Source organism: Dipodomys ordii, unplaced genomic scaffold (genome assembly GCF_000151885.1).
Source record: "Dipodomys ordii isolate 6190 unplaced genomic scaffold, Dord_2.0 Scaffold57, whole genome shotgun sequence".
NCBI lineage: Eukaryota > Metazoa > Chordata > Mammalia > Rodentia > Heteromyidae > Dipodomys > Dipodomys ordii.
The window spans coordinates 1114965-1134754 of record NW_012267273.1 but is presented as its reverse complement, the minus strand read 5'-3'; the positions used below and the strand labels follow the sequence as shown (position 1 = coordinate 1134754).

Genomic DNA, 19790 nt, shown 5'->3' with positions numbered 1-19790 from the left:
TAGATTATGAATCTTGAAATTTATTTATTCTAGATTTTCCAGAAATTGTAAATCATTAAGAATAATTAGCCTTAGTGATATCTATGTGTATTGATGAAGGTAGAGGATTGAAGTTACCTGCAGATATTGTATCTGGACCTATCTCTCCCTTTCTGTGCAATTGTATTTGTTTCATGCAATTGGGTTCACCAATAGTTAATGCATACATTTCTAGTTTGTTTTATTGCTTTGCTTCCTTTTATAATATGTAGTGATATTCTTTATCCTTCAAACTAATTTTGGTAGGAAGTGTGTTTGTCAGATATGAGTATAGTTATTCTTCCTTGCTTTAAGATTCAGATTGCTTGAAATATAATTGTAAATTCTTTCAATCAAGTTCTGTAATTGTCTTTGCCACTGAAGTGAGTCTCTGGAATATAGGAAAATATTGGATCTTTAAAAAAAAATATATTGAGCAGCCTTCATATTTTAATTAGAGGTTTATTATTGAAAAGTATTTGATTATTTCTCCATTTTTCATCTTAGAATTTTACTGGTTTCTTTACTGGTCTTTTCTACTTTTCATTTGTTTTTCTATTGTACTAATGCATTCACATTTCTTTTTCTGTGTGTAGTATTCCTTTAAGGATTGTCTGCATTACTGGTTTATTTTTTGCTTTACTTTAATTTATTTATGGAAGGCCTTCATTTCTCCTTCAATTCTAAAGAATAATTTTGCTACACCCAGTAATGATCTTATTTTGCTTATTTATCATATAGTAAAATAATCTTGTTTCTGGGTTTGAAATAACATCAGTCAGTGGTCTCTAGGCCTTTAAGATATCTGCTGAGAGGCTTTCAGCTATTGTGATGATCTGCTCTTGTGAGGCTTCTTTCTGTCTAGCTTTACACTTTTCTACTGCAGATTTCTCTTCTTTCTCTTTTCTATAATCTTAGCATTTTACTACAGTATTGCATGGAAACATTATTTTTCTGCTCAAGTCTATTTGGTGTTCTAATAGTCTCCTAGAATTTGGTATCCACTTATTTTTCTGTTTTGGAAAATTGTTATTATAACTTAATTGAATAGTTTCCATTCCATTAGTCCTAACACAGCTCCCACTTCTATATTCACAGATTTGTAATTTTGGCCACTCATGATTGCTTACTTTTCTTTATGTTTGTCTGAATATATTAATTCTTCAACATTTTCATCAATTCTTGATAATTTTTATTCTATTTGGTCTAATCAACTGGTATCTTTCTATTGATTTTTGTATCCAATTTGTGAGATTTTTATTCCAATATTTCTGATTTTTTTCCAGAATTTCTAACTCTCTTATTCAAATTGTTGAGTTCCTCATCCAAGTTTTGAATTGATTACATTACTTCATTCATCTGTTTGTTCGAATCCTCTCTGAGGTCTCTGATTAGTTTTAAAACTAGACTTTAGATTGTTCTCTTAGCCTTTCTTTCATTTCCATACATGGTCAAAGGTCATCAGTAAATGTAGTGCTATCAGTAGCCAGTCCTGCTCTACTTCAGTGTGAGAGTTTCCTGTATCATTTTTTAGAAACATGCCAATTCTGGGTTTTAATTATAATCAGATGATTACAATGGAGGTACACTAATTCTGCCTGCAAAACTTTGACTACACATCTAATTTCTTCAGGAACCATCTGTTAAGCTTCTTAATTAATGCTATCAGAGAGAACCAAGAGCTGAAGAATCAAAATCCACAGTTTGAGTGCGTTAGAACAAATAATGGGTGTGTTGCTTGAGATAATTAAAATAAACTTACATTCACTTTGCAGGCATCAGGAAAGTTCCAGTGTCTAAGAATGCTTTTAACAGAAATATGTGGAATCTTTGGTGGGGTTTTTTTTTTTGGCTTCTGTTTTTTTAGTACTAGAGTTTGAACTTAAAGCTCATACTTGCTAAACAGGTGTTCTACCACTTTAGCCATGTCCACAGCCCTGCAAAATCTCATTGGTAAATCCCATATTTTATCAGGTTGAGGATTTGTAAAATCCTCTAAATTTCAATTTTCTTACTGTAGGTTGCTGTAAAAGGAAGTCTTTTTGTGCATACTGTGAAGCAGTCACTTAGCAAAGCACTTTACATTGATTTGTCCCTCTAGTCTTTGTAATACACTTTTTCAAAAGTGGAAAGAGTTACAAAAAGGTTAGTAATTTGGTGAAGGTCACACAGCTCATAACGAAGTAGTTCTTGCTCTATGCTATTCAAATCCTTTTCTTTAAATGTTTCTCTACAGAAATACCAAAATGATGTGTGAAAATGTAATGCTTTATAAAGATTCTGATAGTTTCCAAAACAAAGCTATGAACAGACTCTCAGAGCACATTTTAAAGCTAGTAGATACATGTTCTTCATTGTTTACACTGGCTTATTACAGTAAAACTGCACCTATTTCTTTATGAAGGTGCATTATTGTTCCTAGATTGAAAGAAGAATTTTGATGGTCATATTAATTTGGAAATACATACTACTAATAAAAACAGTTCCAATTTTGTTTTCAAATCGATTTACAAAATTAAAAATGTTCTTATATTATGTGAACTCCCAGTGCAAGTCATTTATATTGTATTTTAAAACACCATAAAAAGGCATAAGATTTGTACTTTGTTTTTTGGCGTCCTAGACAGTACTGGGGCATCTGGTAGAGTCTTCTTAGAGATGATGAGCAGGCATTTCAAGGATTTGTCCAAAGGTGAGCTGTAATGAGTGCTGCCGACTTCTGTATTTCCTTGCAGAAGACAGTGTGTCAGGGGCTATAGTAGCATATAAATGAGTTCTGAATGTATACTAATTAGCTAAGGCCCCTGGAGAGTAGCCAGATGTTGGTTGTTAAGGGAAATAAAATGATAGGTCACAGAAATAAGTCATTTCAAAGGTGATTTCCAGAGACCTTTTCTAACAGGACACAGGAAACAAACACTGTCACAGGCAGAAGAATCATGAAGCATAGATAAAATGGATGAAAAGAAGATGGTAAGACCATTATTCTGAGACTTGTTTCATGGAATGAATTACCCAAACAAAACTGTGGTCACCAAACTCTGAGTGATATCTCTTTATTTTTCATATTCTTTAAAAGCCAAGTAATTATGAAAATAGATTTGGTCTTCCCTGGTCTTCTTTCATTCTCTCTCTTACATGCTCTCCAGTACTTTCGGCCCCATCGTTTTCACTTGCCACACTTTCTCTAACAAACAGAAATGATTAGACGTGTTCTGTATTTGGTTCTGACCCAATTCTCTTCTCTAGATAAATCTGTCTTGATAATGTTATCCACTGTCAAGGTTCCAGTCATTAAGAGGAAAAATGTATGAAGCAGAAGGAAAGGAATCAATGATGCATTGCCACTTAATGAGAACTTGTTAAATTCCCTAGGCTAGGGGTGCTTTGACAATCTAGTAAGGCTTATGGAACTATCTCTGAACTGTATTTTCAAAAGCTTAAGTTAAAATCTCATTCATTGCAAAAGAAGCCACATAACTATCTGTCTGTCTGTCTGTCTGTCTGTCTGTCTGTCTGTCTATCTATCTATCTATCTATCTGCACTTCATACTCATGAAATAACAAGATGACTACCACAAATTCAAAATAGTAGTAATGTCTTGGAAAGGTTGGCACTTACTAACACTGTACAAAAAATTATCCTCTCAGGCTGCAATGCTTGGTAAGAAATGTACGCATTATCCTGCCCATGCAATTGTAACCCCTCTGTACAGTATGTTCACAAATAAAATAAAATAAAATTTAAAAAAAATTATCCTCTCTTTTTAAATTTCAAACATCCTTTTTCATTTATGTGAGAAACACTGCTCTCTGACAAAATTTATCTTTCAATCTTTCAGGCTTAACTGAAAAAAATAAAAAGAATCTCTTTTTTCATCATGTATTGGCGTAATATAGGTCATAGGATTTGTAAAATGTCGACTTAATAATTTCCCATTTTGAAAAATGCTTGAAGTTACAGATTGATGTTGAATGTGGGAATTTGGATAATCTGTGTATAGGAATGGATCTAATAAGTGTGCCAATTTATTTATGGTAACTGCTTATTATTGCAAATCATTGCCCAATTCCAAATCATCTAGCTTCTGGAAAAGCACTCTTTCTGAATGTTCTCCAAACTTAAGTCTTTCGTAGTTCTTTTCCAGTTGCTGCTTGCTCTTTTAATTGTTGGATTACTTTCAGTGTGTTCTTTAGATCCCTGATTTTGTTTGTTAGTTTACCTTAAAGTCTCTAAAAGTTGACTAATAGGTGGTATTTCATCATATGTTGTAGGTAGTAAATCTGGACTGTTATCCTTTCTCTTTTTTTCTTGCTTTGCAGCTTTCTTAGCTTCTTGCTTTCTTTGATTATTATGCAAAGCTGTTTGTTTGTTTGTACCTGGCCTCAGGCTTGAATTCTGGGCCTGCATACTGTCCCTGAGCTTTTTTACTCAAGGCTGGCATTCTACCACTTGAGCCACGGCTCCACTTCTGGCTTTTTGGTGGTTAAATTGGAGAGATGAGTTTCATGGACTTTCCTACCAGGCTGGCTTCAAATTGTGGTCCTCAAATCTCATCCTCCTGAATAGCTAGGATAATAGGTGTGAGCCACCTGCACCTGGCTTCAAAGACTTTTTAAATAATGATTCGGCATTTTCTGATTGGAGTTCCTTTCTAAGGTGGTTCATTTTTATTGAGTTTGATGTTGATGATTGATTGATTTATGTTTCTCTTACGTTTTGCTGTGGGTTGGTTCTTAGTGATAAGGATTTACTTCGGTATTGGCTGGCCTCAAACTTTCTATGTATTCTGGGTAGCCTCAAATTTGCAACCCTTCTGCCTTAATGTCCTGAGTGCTGGGAGCTGTTACACCACACATGATTAGTATATATCTCTTTTTAATTTTATTATTATTATTATATTTAAGTAGTTATACAGAGGAGTTTCAATTCAACATGTCAGTTTGTGAGAATACTGTACCTTGATCAGTGTTACCACTTCTTCTCCATCTGTCCAAACCCCATCTGATCTTGGTGATATATTTCTTAAAGCTGGGGGCTCCTCACAGGACATGTCAAGTGCAACTATTACTGATTTTGCTGAAAACTATCCTTGCAAAAATGGTGGCCAAGAAATTTATCATAACTTTGTATCTGATAGCACATTTTATAAGGTCCAACCAGTAAAATGTTAAATGTTTTGTCCATTAATAAACTGCAACCTGGAAATATACATAGCTATTAAAATATTCTCACCATCTAAACACCAAGAAAACCATGGAGAACTCAAAACCAGTGGTTTAGAAATAGGTTTGTAGTTTGCAACAAACAAAACCAACTAGTACTAACATATCTATGATGAGTTATTGCCAGTTCATTATAAGAACCAGTTCCAAAGTAAAAATCAAAATCACATTTCAAGTTGAAAATGCCATTTTAACAGGAATACACCATAAACAGCACATAATACAGTGGAACTAGAATTCTAAACTACATCAACAGGACTTTTTTTAGCACTGGTAGTAAAACACTTTCTCCATTTATTGCAGCAGTTCCAATGGCAGGAAACTCCCATCCTGTGAATATCAACACAATAGTAGTTTTTTTTTTTATTCTATAGCATCCAAATTTCATTTCCAGCATTTTTTTTTGTTTGTTTGTTTTGATTTTTGTTGGTCGTGGAGGCTTAACTCGGCCTGGGCGCTGTTCCTCACCTCTTCAGTTCAAGGCTAGCGCTCTACCACTTGAGCCACAGCGCCACTTCTAGATTTTTTGTGCTTATGTGGTGCTGAGGAATCAAACTTAGGGCTCATGATGCAAGGCAAGCACTCTACCACTGAGGCACCTTCATTTCCAGAATTCCTTTTTTTTAATAAAACTTTTTTATTGTAAAAATACCGTACAGAGGGGTTACAATTACATGAGCAAGGTAATGAGTGCATTTCTTATCAAGCATTGTTGCCTCCTCCTTTATTTCCCCTTCCCATCCATGCAAACCCATCCCACCACCCCACCCCCTAATCCTCTCCACCGAAGCTGTAAAGTTCATTTTGGGGGGGCGGTTGTGGGGCCTGAACTCTGGGCCTGGGCACTGTCCCTCAGTTCTTTAGCTCAAGGCTAGCGCTCTACCACTTGAGCTACAGCGCCACTTCCGGCTATTTTCTTTTTGCTTATGTCGTGCTGAGGAATCGAACCCAGGGCCTCACGCATGCAAGGCAAGCGCTCTACCACTGAGCCACCTTCCCAGCCCCTAAAGTTCATTTTTTGACATAATGTCTTGTACATCTCATTGTTGCAATGATTCCTCATGTATCCCTATTTAAACAATTGTTTTTTTTCCTTCCCCTCCCCAAATTATACCAACATCAAATACAGTGAAAACAGGGGTTATACCATGGGGGAAGGACATACAAAGCAACAAAGAAATCATCTTATAAATATGTTAGAAACAATAGCAAGCAAGAAAAACCATTTGAATCCTTATCTTGGGGTTCATTTCGCCTAACATCAACTTATCTGACCGGTTCTGCTTGTCTCAGAATTCTTAAAAAAACGCATTGACTGAAGTTGCTTAAGGTTCATCCAAATTGGGATGCTGATAGCATCTAACAAATGACAGCGAAACTTTGCTTCCTCTAACAGAGCCGCTTTGGATGGTTGAATCTAAGGAGACAACATACACACACAAATTGTTTTTGCAATTTGTGCTTATTTGTAATTATGTTGTATTTCAAAAAAGTAAATATCACCGTTAACATTTCAAGCACAAATGTTTTATCTGCTAATGAAGATGGACACTAGTTTGCATTATTTTCCATATGAAAAATTTCAAACATATTCCACTTTTCACATCTAAATGTTAGTGATAGGTTGAGAATCCAGCTGTGTCATCTTTAGTTGTAATTATGGCTATCATGTTGTCAGGTAGTGCTTTTTTATGAGAATTTTGCTGCATTTTGTGCTGTTCATGGTGTATACCTGTCAAAATACCATCTTGACTTTGGGAGTTTGGATGTTTGACAGATTGAAGGAATGGAGTGACCTTTTGTCAGTGAATTGAGGATAATATACTTTAAATTCCATTTACTTTGGAAAATAAGGTCCCATATTATTAAAGATTAAACCTTGGCAATTTTCCCCCCAGATTCACAGCGGTCAGCCCTGATCTTCAGAAGGTTGAATGATGTTAATAAGTAGACATTGTAGAGTATGCACAGACCACGTCGGAAACACTATGTGTTTCATGTTCCATTTAAATTCCTTATCCTTGGACTGCAAAGACCTGGGAGGATAATTCCATCTACTTGTTTGGGGGTCAGGAGGGATGAAAATTCTTAATAGTGCCAGAATCACAGATTCTTCTAATAGTCTTGGGTTTGATTCTTATATTCATAACACAAAAGACTAGAAATCCTGAGTTGTTTGTAGGCCTAGTGGAAGACTTTCTTCATAGTTTGAAGAAAGGAATGGTGTCGAGCTGTCTAGAGTTGTACAATTATTCCACCTACCTTATCTCATCTGATTTCTCTGGGCTTGTTGAGTCTTCTCATGTTGGTCTCAGTATATTCTTACTACCAAAGTATTTATAAAACTTCTAGTTTTATAGCTATTGTGTTTGGATTCATTTCATTTAAGGGCTTGTTTTGTTTGATGAATGCTTTTTAAAAGTATGCTTTGGTTGCTGGGAAGACAGTTAATCTCAAGTCATTTATTCATGCTATATCTAGCTCCTATTAACAGCTATTTGGGGTTTAACATGCATAGAATTACAATCTCTACTTTCAACTTGTCTTTTGCTTTTGCATATTTCAAAGTAGATAAAATTTAACCCTCTCATCTTGCTTACCTAGAGATCCTTTCACTTGAGCCTGTCTTGTTTTCCTGCTTTTCTGATGTCCCACTTTTTAAAAAATTAAGTATGTTTTTATTGTAAAAATAGTGTACAGAGGGATTGCAGTTACATGAATAAGGTAATAAATACATTTCATATCGAGCATTGTTACCTCCTCTTTTGTTTTTCCCCTACCATCCTTTTCCTCCCCACCTCCCCAATTTCTCCCTCCCTCCCCCTACAAATTGTAAAGTTTGTTTTCAACATAGTGTCTTATATATCTCCTTGTTAAAATGGGTCAACCTGATCCCTACTTAAGCATTTTGTTTTTTCCCTTCCCCTCCCCAAGCTAGAAAGTGTTTTGAATCTTCTTCACCAGCTAGAAAAATATAGGCACCTAGGGTGCTTTTCTCTTCATTTTTCTTTTTTTAATGATTCTGTTATATCTATGTCTAATATTACAAGCTTCAAGTCTTTTTGGAAGGAATATATAATAAATAAATAAACAAATACTGACGTATTTTGTAAAAAGCTTTTCAGATTAAAAAGGGTGGAACATAATGCTTCTTCTGTGATTAAACCTATAATTTCATATATAGCACTTATTCATCATGATATTTAAATTATTATATGTAATAAGATGTTTGTGTGATTCTAGTCATTTGTGAAGTAAAATTTTTTCCATGTATGATCCTATTTTGCTATTTTGTAATTACTGTTCACACTTTATAGATGAGGCTCACCAAAGCAATAAATTCAGTTCTTCTAAGCTGAACTAAACCAAGTCATGGTTGGTCTCTCCCTCAACCCCCAATGTCAACTTATCTCTTTTTTTTTAGTTTTTTTTTAATTTTTATTTTTTGTGAACATACTGTACAGAGGGGTTACAATTACATGGGCAAGATAATGCGTACATTTCTTATCAAGCATTGCAGCCTCCTCCTTTGTTCACCCTTCACATCCCTTCCCAGCCTCCCGCCCCCCCCGCCCCCCCTAAACCTCCCCCACCCCTGTAGCCCCCCTCCCGCACCAATGTTGTAAAGTTCGTTTTCAACATGACAACTTGTACTTCTCATTGTTGCAACAGGTCCACCTGTACCCTTAAACGACTTGTATTTCCCCATCTCCTCCACAAATTATACCGACATCAAATACAGTGAAAGCAGGGGTTATATTGTGGGGGAGGGACATACAAAGCAACAAAGAAATAATCTTATAAATGCATTAGAAAAAAATACATGAAAGAAAAAGACATTAAAATACATATCTAAGGGTTCATTTTCCTAACATCACATTATCTGACCTTTTCTGCTTGACTCATACATATACTAGATACTGCAAATAAGGGAAACCATGGGACCTATGTTTCTTTGGGCTTGGCTTACTTCACTTAATATAATTTTTCCAAGTCTTTCCATTTCCTAACAAATGGGGCAATGTCATTCTTTCTGATGGAAGCATAGAATTCCATTGTGTATATATACCACATTTTCTTGATCCATTCATCTACTGAGGGGCATCTGGGTTGGTTCAATATCATAGCTATGGTAAATAATGCTGCAATAAACATAGTTGTGGTGGTAGCTTTAGTATGGTCTTGTTTGTAAACATTTGGGTAAATGCCCAAAAGTAGGATTGCTGAGTCATAGGGGAGCTCTATGTGGAGTGTTCTGAGGAACCTCCATACTGCTTTCCAAAGTGGTTGAACAAGTTTACACTCCCACCAACAATGCAGTAGGATTCCCTTTTGTCCACTTCCCCTCCAGCATGTTGTTTTTAGAGTTCTTGATTATAGCCATTCTAACAGGGGTGAGGTGGAATCTCAATGTTGTTTTGATTTGCATTTCTTTTCTTGGAAAAATTATATTAAGTAAAGTAAGCCAGGTCCAAGGAAACATAAATCCTATGGTTTCCCTTACTTGCAATAACTAGATATGTCTGGAACAAGCAGAAAAGGCCAAAAGCTATGTACATATGACCAGATAAGATGATGTTAAGTGAAATGAACCCCAAAATAAGAACACAAGTGGTTTTGTCTTTCTTGCTATTGTTTCTAATGTGCTTATAAGGTACCATGCAATTTTTTTTGTTGCTTTGTATGTCCCTCCCCCATGGTATAACCCCTGTTTTCACTGTATTTGATGTCAGTATAATTTGGGGAGGAGAAGGGAAAAAACAAAATGTTTAAATTGGGATACAGGTTGGCCCTTTGTAACAATGAGATGTACAAGACACTGTTAAACAATGAACTTTCAATTTAGGTGGAGGGGGTAGTGTAGTTGTGCAGATGGGAGGGAAGGGATGGTAGGGGAAAAACAAAGGAAGAGGCAACAATGCTTGATAGGAAATGTGCTCATTACCTTTCTCATGAAACTGTAACCCCTCTGTACAGTATTTTCACAATAAAAAACTTATTAAAAAGAAAAGGATGAAAAACAGAAAAAAAGGAGTCTCATGTACTTTCCTGCATTAGTTGCCTTTTAAACCACACTCTTTAAATCTCACTTCTTGAGTATCTAGAATTATAAGATGGAGCCCCCAGTGCTTGGCAATACATACTATCATTTTTATATTTTTTCTTTTTAAAAAATTATTTTATTTTATTGTGAAGGTGATGTACAGAGGGGCTACAGTTATATAAGTAAAGTAATAAGTACATTTCCCCCCTTACTCCGTGCCCCCACCCAGTTGTAAGTTCATTTCCAACATAGTGTCTTGTGAGGATCACTGCTGCATTGGTTCACCCTTTGTCCTTTGTCTCACCATTTTGTGTTCTCCTTCCTTTCTCCAAATAAGAAAAATGGATATACAAGACTTAGGATACCAAAGTCAAAAACAATGACAATGGGATACACCAAAGGAAAAAGAAAAAAAAAGAAATAACTTTACACAGTACATCAAAAAAAAAAGAAAGAAAAAATGTCTGGGGTAGTCCTAGCAGAGGATCATATGTACTTGTTATGTAACTGTAACCCTTCTGCCCATCACCTTGACAATAAAATTAAATTTAAAAAATAGCTCAATAGCTAGATACATATGACCATGTAAAATAATGTTAATTAAAATAAACTCCAAGATATGGAAACAAGAGGTTTATATAGTCTTTATCTATATAAATAATAAATCACCAAAAGTGGGAGATTTTGTGACTTTTTCTCAGTATTACTTTTTGTTTACTTTGGGAAGCATGAGTAGAAATATTAAGCAATATTAATCACATTTATTGAATTCCATTATATGCTCAACATCATTCCAGAGACTGGAGATATGCAAAATTTAATTTATGGTTTTCATTTGAGACCATACCCATGTTGTTTCTCCTGAAATACATTTGACTGCGCCACATGCATCACAATTAAGTCCAAACTCTTCTTGCTAATTCAGAACCTCCATAGTGTTGGCCCTGAACATTATAAACTGCATTGTTATAGGAGTACATTACTATAAAACAATGTTCATGTAGTTAGATCTGAGATTTCTTTTTCCCCAAAGCTAGTTTGAAACTCTACACTAGGGAATTACACTGTAATTTGCTGAAATGTAAGTGGTAACAATGAACAGAATATAGAAAACAGTAGAGACACAGAAGACCAGATTTAATCACAGAAGATAGTAGATTAAAATAGAAAAAATTAGGCTGGGCATTAGTGGCTCATGCCTATAAATCCTAGCTACTCAGGAAACTGAGATCTGAAGATAGCAGTTAGAAGCCAGCCCAGGCCAGAAAAATTATGAGACTCTTATTTCCAACAAACTACTCAGAAAAATCTGGAAGTGGCCCAGTGTTCAGGAACAATGTCTAGGCCCTAAGTTCAAGCCCCAGGACTGGCAATAAATAAACAAATAACATAGATAAAATATAAGAGGCCTTTTGTAGAAATACAAAAATTATAAGAATATATGCACTCAGAAATATTATGAAGTTATTTTCTGATGTCTGTATGCATGTGTAAAGAAATATGAATGCTTGGCAATTTGACTAGATTGTGTTTGTTTCTTTCAAAATCTTTTCTAAGAATTGCCCTGGTGGAAAATATTCCTGAAGGCCTTAACTATTCCGAAAGTGCACCATTTCACCTACCACTTTTCCAAGGCTGGATGAATTTACTCAATATGGCCAGAAAGTCTGTTGACATTGTGTCTTCTCATTGGGATCTCAACCACAGTCATCCATCAGCATGTCAGGTAAGCTGCATCCTCTTTGTCTGTGATGACTTTCCTTATGTGCATTTTACACTCCTCAGAATTCTTGTCCTGCCTAAAGCAAGCTCAGCTCATTTTTTTAATTCCACCTTTGCACAATAATGTATTCAGGACTGCATTTGTGTAGATATGCGATGTCAATCATAAATGCCTGAGCTCATGTTTATAGAGGCAAAATTGTGCTTCATCTTTGTTTAAACCAAGCCCGCTACACATCCTTAGGATGCTATACAACTTCAAGGGGTCTACCATTCACATGAGTGGCATCCAGCACACCTAGAATTCTGTTTCGCTCAGGCTGAGTGTTTATTTATTTCTCAGTCTATAACTACCTGCTAAGGCATGTGTTTGGGCAAATTGTGTCATGCAATGTACCTGCAGGTTTCAAGTCGATTTTGATTAAAAAAAAAAAAAGAAGTGAAACTACTCAGAGTCCTTATCATATTTGTGTGGATAGGAAAAAAAATGTACTTACTACAGAGAACACCCTCTAGCAAAATGACTTCATGATTTAAATGAGTTTCAAATTAAGCACTCCATCTTATTATTGCTTTGTCTATTTGGTTGGTATTATTTGTGATGGGGTCTTTGTTTGTAACTAGATTGGCCTCACATGTGTACCACTACACATTGTGATCCTGGCCATTTTCAAAGTATTTTCTTTGCATTGGTATAACCACAATGTTTGCATTGAGCTATTCTATCCAAGTGTCTGTCCATTGGTTTATACAGTACTCAAATGACCTAGTTGATTCAAGTATAAAATGAGTTCTATCTCTTTTGTAATACAAACTCTGTTGGTATCATTTCATGATGAAATATGTCATTTGATTATACTATTGTAGAATAAAAATATGTCAAAAAAAAGATAAACCAAACACATAGGTCAGAATGAAGAATTAAATAAATTTACTAAGATAATTAAAAGTACATTTATACCTTTTAAACAATTCTTTCTGATATGTATTGTTAAATAATAAATATGTTATCCCTAATCTTGGTGGTTAGAAAAGTTCTTTTACCTGTTCACTGGATAGTTTTTGGCAAAAATTGGAAAAAGACTCTGATATGTATAGTGTTTGTATCTTCTCAGGTTGGCTGTAGTGGCTGGAATATGTACAGGTGTCTGTATCTTTCTCTGAATATGACTTCCATCATTCTTCAGACTAACTTGGCTCTTTACCTAGTAGCCAGATTCTAACTAAAACCACAAAAAACAGAAGCACAGAGGGCTATTGCAATCTGGAGCATGACATTACAGAACTTGCGACCATCATATTCCATTGATCAAAGTGAGTCACAAGTTCAAAATAAGAGTAGTAGCAAGAGACAAGACTAGGTAAAGTTTGTAGCAGCCATCTCTAGAAATAATGTGCTGAACATAGCAATTCATATTCCTTCCACTTGCAAAATAGTCTCTTCATCCCTTAAAACTTGAATGAACCTATTATATAAATAATAAAATCCTGGGCTTGGTGTCCAACATTTAATCTTCAGCAGCTCTTGATCTGAAGGAGGTACCCCATGTGAGAGAGGTGAACTAATTAGTTTTATGTTCCCCAACACACACTCTTACATAATTGAGACAAAGGCAAGATAACTAGACAGATATGTTCAAAAGGGCAAAACAAAAGAATACAGCAGTCATTAGGTGGCTGGAATTCCAAATCCAGCCTTGCATATATGTTTACCATTTTTTCCAACTCTTGAAACCAGGAATGTGTCTGGCATCTAGTTCTTTTCCTTGGCAGTGGTTTCCTAATCTAACTTCTTTAGCTCTTTGCTCCACTGTCTTTGCTTATAGTGGTGGTGTTTTGGTTTGGTCTTTTTTTTTGTAGTGCTAGGAATAAAACTCAGGCCTGGTGAATGCTAAACAACTGCTCTACCAATAAAATATGCTACATCCTTAGCCCATATTTGTTCTTCTGAAAGAAATAGTTCACATTTCTTTTGGTTGTGTTGTTGTTGATTATTATAATGGTGATGTTGCTGATGCCTTTATTTATTTTTAAGTGGAATTTTTTGCTATTTATCTCAGGCCTGATGTAAATTCTCAATTCTGCCTCTACCTCTTGAGTAGTGGTTCTTGGGCATGCTTCGCCACTGAGAGCTATGCAGAATTGTTTTCAGATCTTGTCTATTTGAGACCTCCTTTTATTTTAAATTATCTCTGTCCTTTTTTAGTACAATATAGTATAATCCTTTTACAACTTTGTAAATATTGTACACAGCTATAGTCCATTTAATTAGCAAAAAGTCACACAAACAAATTGCAAATGGGTCTATGCTAGACTATTATGTAAGCCCTAGGACTTCATCCTTCAAATTGTTTTTTGAGATGATCACTGAGCTGTAGCCTCAAGAGGAAACAGAAAAGAGGCTCAGGAAAAGTGTAACTTCGTCATCATTCACAGATATTCCACATAAGGCTATGTGGAAAAACACCAGAATGATCAGGAGACAGAAGGGCAGGAGCAAGAGAAAAATATAGACCAAATTTCTACTAGTGTATCTTTAGGAAGACAAGATGGAGCAGAGCCAATAGTTTATGATTACCTAATTTGAATAACTTCTGCAGATTTTAAGTTCCTGGTATCTGGCATGATTAAAGTAGAAAATTCTTGCCTCCTGGGATGTAGAGACTAGACATAAGATGTCTGACATGGCAGTAGTTAGTTTTGAAGACATAATAATTAGTTAATCATGACTGTTTGTAACCTTGAAGATTTGGCTGTCTCATCTGGAAGCTATCTCTCCTTAGCCATAAATCTTACGAAGGAAGGGGTAACACTGCTTATTACTCAACTTACATAACTGAAACCCCTCTGAATAATAATAATAATAATAATAAATAAAAATTAAAACAATAGAAAACATCTTACTAAGATACCCAACCATCATAGTGTACAGACAATTTTAAAATTATCAGGCACCCAACACATCAGATCGTTTTTTTACTTCGACAATATCTTGCTGACTTCGGGGGCTACCTGAACGTTTTATATTTTCTCTGAATTCTGATGAACATAAAGTAGTTCCTTCTTTGGTTTATCTCTCATCCTTCTTTCCCCCATTTATATGTAATATATAAGCTTTTAGAACAAATGCAGCAGTGATACTCACTAACCACTATGTAGAAAATGAACTATACAAGTTGGTGGTGGGGAACAGAGGGAAAAACTGAGAGCAAGGGAAGGTGTAACATTATACATAACCATAACCCCTCTGTACAACATCTTTACTATAACAATAAATAAAATTTTAAAAAAGCATTGTTTCCACAGTTGTGCTTAGTGAGAAGTTTGGGGATTGGATTGCCTGAGAGCTGACCAAGTCTCATTCACCCCACGTGGACACTTATATGACAGTCTAAGCCAAGATTTGTATAGGGAAGCTGCATGCCAAGAGGGTAAAAACTAATAAAACTGCAAGCCCTCTTAATGCCTGGACTCTCCGAACACTGCTTTTGCCACTGTTATTCTCAAGTCCAACCTAGATTCAGGGAGAGGCAAAATGTAGAAATAGCATGCATATATAGAAATGAGAGGGAACACAGACACCAATTTTAGAAAGTCTATGATTCTAATCCTTACAATGGAATATGAACTGCAAGCTTTAGCTTGTCATGTCACTTAATGGGCCCTGGACCCGCACAGATATTCATGCTTTATAAGCTCAGGATAATGGCAGCAATGCCCTTTCTCATGTGCACCAGTGAAGAGCCATGTGTGTCAAACACAAAATCGGAACGTTTGCTTGGTATTTGGACTTGGTTTCCTAATTATGTCTTTTCTGATGTGCTCTGCTTCAGAAATGTAGAATCTTTCTTTTCATCTACAAAACTATATTTGCTGAATGCTTTTCTTTTTCCCCTAAGCTAATATTTCTCATCCAGCCCTAAACCCTAGTTGTTTTACAAGATTCCTATAATCAATGTAGATTTGGAGGTCATTGGGCGTGGAAGGCTGAGTACACTACAAAGTCCCCAAGAATGTTCAATAAATCCTTTACAAGACTCAAGAGCATTCAAGTGACCAAGACAGTAGAGGGGCAGTAGGGGGGAAATGTTCATAGTCTAATTACTGAACTGAACCTAATGTAAATATTCTTTAAGAATATTGTCATTCACTATCTCTTTGTTGCTTTGTATGTCCCTCCCCCACAGCATAACCCCTGCTTTCACTATATTTGATGTCAGTATAACTTGTGGAGGAGAGGGGGAAAAAACAGTTGTTTAAGGATACAGGTGGACCTAATGCAACAACGAGAAGTATAAGTTGTCATGTCCAAAACGAGCTTTACAACGTCGGTGGGGGGGGGGGGGGGGAAGGGGGGGAGGAGAAGAGTTGGGATTGGGGGGGAGGGGGGAGGCTGGGAAGGGATGTGAAGGGTAAACCAAAGGAGGAGGCTGCAATGCTTGGTAAGAAATGTATGCATTATCCTGCCCATGTAATTGTAACCCCTCTGTACAGTATGTTCACAAATAAAAAATAAATAAATACATTTTAAAAAAAGAATATTGTCATTCATACATAAGCATGAGAAAAAATAATGGTTCAAATTTACAGTTTAATACATGCATATATATATATATATATAATTTGGGGAATAGTCAAACATGACATTTACTTTTAAACTAATAGACTTGAAATGTGCTAAATAAGATCATAAATGGCACGCAGATAAATAGGCACTAAAACAAAAAAACAGCTTGTCTGTTATAATGTGCAATTTTGTGTGTGAGAGAGAAGGAATGATGAATGTTGGCTTTTTAAAACTGCATGGAATCACACATATTGACTTAAAATGTAATTTTTATCTATGCCTCTGAAGGGTTGTTGTTTTGATTCCCACCATTTTGTCTTTCCTACCTCTGAAAAGGTGCTGTTAATCTCTTTGTATCTGTTTCCTTCCATGCTAAGGGTAACTGGATAATGTCTTTATGCTACCTCATAGCAATGTTGAGGGTTAATGAGGTCCACAATTCCATGGTAACCATATTTTCCAATTAATTCAAAACCCATGGCAACACAAACAGTTCTTGTTGCTGTGAGGATGACAAGTTTAGCCAATAAAATATTGAAATTTATAAGACATTTTGATTGCTTATTTATGAGATAAAATGGTGAGAATTAATGAAATCAAGACTGTTGAGAACAAGCGGGGAAATGTGACCAGTGAAGGCTTATTAGTATAACTGCCTAACTTGTTGGATAAGAAACATCCCTCCATTCTTTATGAGTTCACTGTAAGGAACCAAATGAAATAATTAATGAGCTGTAACAACTGAATGTTGAAGAGATGCATTTATATAAAGTCAATTAGAGCCTGGCCTCCCAGTGAGCAATCACTGCCAATTGATAATACATCACAATTGTTGGATTTGGGAAATTTATCATTTAAATTGCTCACAAACTGCCCAAGTTACTGAATAGCAAGTAGGAAAGGTAGATGACCAATAGGTCATTTGTAAACTATTAGCCTAGTTCCTTTCCTCTCTTCAAGCACTCAGCAGATCATAGAAACAAGGTTAAAAGGATATTGGAAGTTGCATAGGTGTTTGTTATCAGTGTGTGACCTGAAACAAGATGTTGAATTCTTTGTTCCTCAATTTGTTCATCATCACCCTCAAGGCAATCACAGAACCTATGCCTTAGTTGACATTAAATTAGTTGACATAAATAATGTAGAAAAGTGACCATTTATGTATATACCAATTGTTATCATGTATGTTGTCATTATATTTACTGATCTGTGTCCACATTGCAACTCTAGCTCAAGTCAGTTTAATTCTCTTAACCAGTATTATTCCCAAAAGCCATTCTCAAGAATGTGACAAGCATAAGAATACCTGTGTACCTCTTTATTTGTTGATATTACTATCTGGCAAAGTTATAATATGTAAAATTTTAACATATTTGGTATTAGAACAATTTCATTTAATAGAAAGAAACCTACAACCTTAGTTGATATTTGCTGGAATTTCCTGGATTAAAAAAACTGGGATTGGGGCTGGGAAGGTGGCTCAGTGGTAGAGCGTTTGCCTTGCATGCATGAGGCCCTGGGTTCGATTCCTCAGCACCACATAAGCAAAAAGAAAAAAAGCCAGAAGTGGTGCTGTGGCTCAAGTGGTAGAGTGCTAGCTTTGAGCTGAAGAGCTAAGGGACAGCGCCCAGGCCCAGAGTTCAGGCCCCACCACCGGACCAAAAATAAATAAATAAATAACTGGGATTGCCAAGCCTGGTGGCACATGCCTATGATTTCAGCACTAAGGAGACTGAGGCAGGAGAAAGTGAAGGTAAAAACCATCCAGGGCTACATGTTGTTGAAACCCTATCTCAAAAACAAAGCAAAACAAAACAAGGAGATAATCAAGCCATCTATATACATCTGCACAACTGACATTTTAAACCCTCAGTGCATAGGAAGAAATATGGTCATCTCCAGCTAGAGTCACTTCCAATATTGATTGATTGGTAGGGTTTGGAGGTCCCTGTTTTTGTTTTAAGTTGAAAGCCCATGTGACTTGTTATCATGCAGTATTCAGCTTATACTGTGCTGCTGGTGGAAAGCACTCTTCCTTCATGACTCCTAGAGCTGCCACAATTGTTTGCAGCCCATATTCTATTAGAGTCCCATGTCATACTCCCAGTTTCTATCATGTTGTCAATTCTCTCTCCTCAGTGAGAATATGGCTCTCTTCTTTTCATATCTATCCCTGCTGTCCTAGGCGAATCTCCATCCTTCTTCAAGTCTTTTGAAAGAGACTCTTTATTCACCTTTAGTCTTGATGCAAAAAGCATACAGAATGGGAGAACAGCTATACAAAAGGCCAATGGGGAATAGGATTGGAAGGTCTGCTTTCACTGTAGAATGTGCTGTCCAGGTCCCAGGCTCCTGGGAATTCTGCTTCTCGCCAAAGCCTAGTCTTTTGTCATAAATTCCTACTGCTTTTCAATGCTTCTGCTTCCCCATCTGTTGAACAATTTTGATTGTGCTTTTGCTTGCTTTTCAATATATTTCCAAAGGAAATTACTCTATGTAAACACATAAGCAATATCATTCAAGACTTTAACCTACTAAAGCTAGTCCTATAGAGATGAATAAATCATGACCCCAAATGTATTCTTCCAAATTTTTTGTATTAAGTAATGACTTCTCCAAGGTAATTTTGCTTGAGATATTTTTTGCTTGTATACTTATGTCTTTTCAGTTTCTTTTTATGGAAGTAGTTCCTGTTTCTCTTTTGCTTCTTTAGAGCTTTTCTGTTTGTTTGTTTTTTAAGTTTCAAGTAGAATAGGTTGTATTTCTTTTCACTATAAAGATATTATAAAATATTTGAAAAACTATGGAGAAATGGAAAAGAAATCTTCCATATGGCCATCAAAAACATTTTGACAGCTTAATTTTTATCACTTTACTTATATTCGTAGCCTTATATTTTATAAAGAAATTTACATCTGAAGTATGAACTTATCATTACAGCATGATCACATTTCTATTCTAGTAGACATATGGGTAGACATTCTTAATTGGCTGCCCAATATATGGTGTCGTGGATTCATCAGATTAAAATACTGTAAGTATTTCTCCTATGGGACACTAAAGTTGTCTTTTTTCCATTTTCTAAATAAATACTGCTGCAGCTCATGACTTTTTTTTAATTTTATTTTATTTTATTTGTGAACATACTGTACAGAGGGGTTACAATTGCATGGGCAGGATAATGCGTACATTTCTTACCAAGCATTGCAGCCT

General features: G+C 35.7%; 1 protein-coding gene across 2 annotated transcripts in view; it reads left to right on the top strand.

Moving 5' to 3' along the window:
• The window catches only part of Pld5 (phospholipase D family, member 5), a 358742-nt gene that overhangs the window by 201595 nt on the left and 137357 nt on the right, over positions 1-19790 (top strand). For both annotated transcript variants that reach the window (XM_013021774.1, XM_013021775.1), the window contains exon 3: positions 11846-12014. In XM_013021774.1, coding sequence (XP_012877228.1) covers positions 11846-12014 — 169 coding nt within the window. The remainder of the gene's footprint in view (positions 1-11845; positions 12015-19790) is intronic.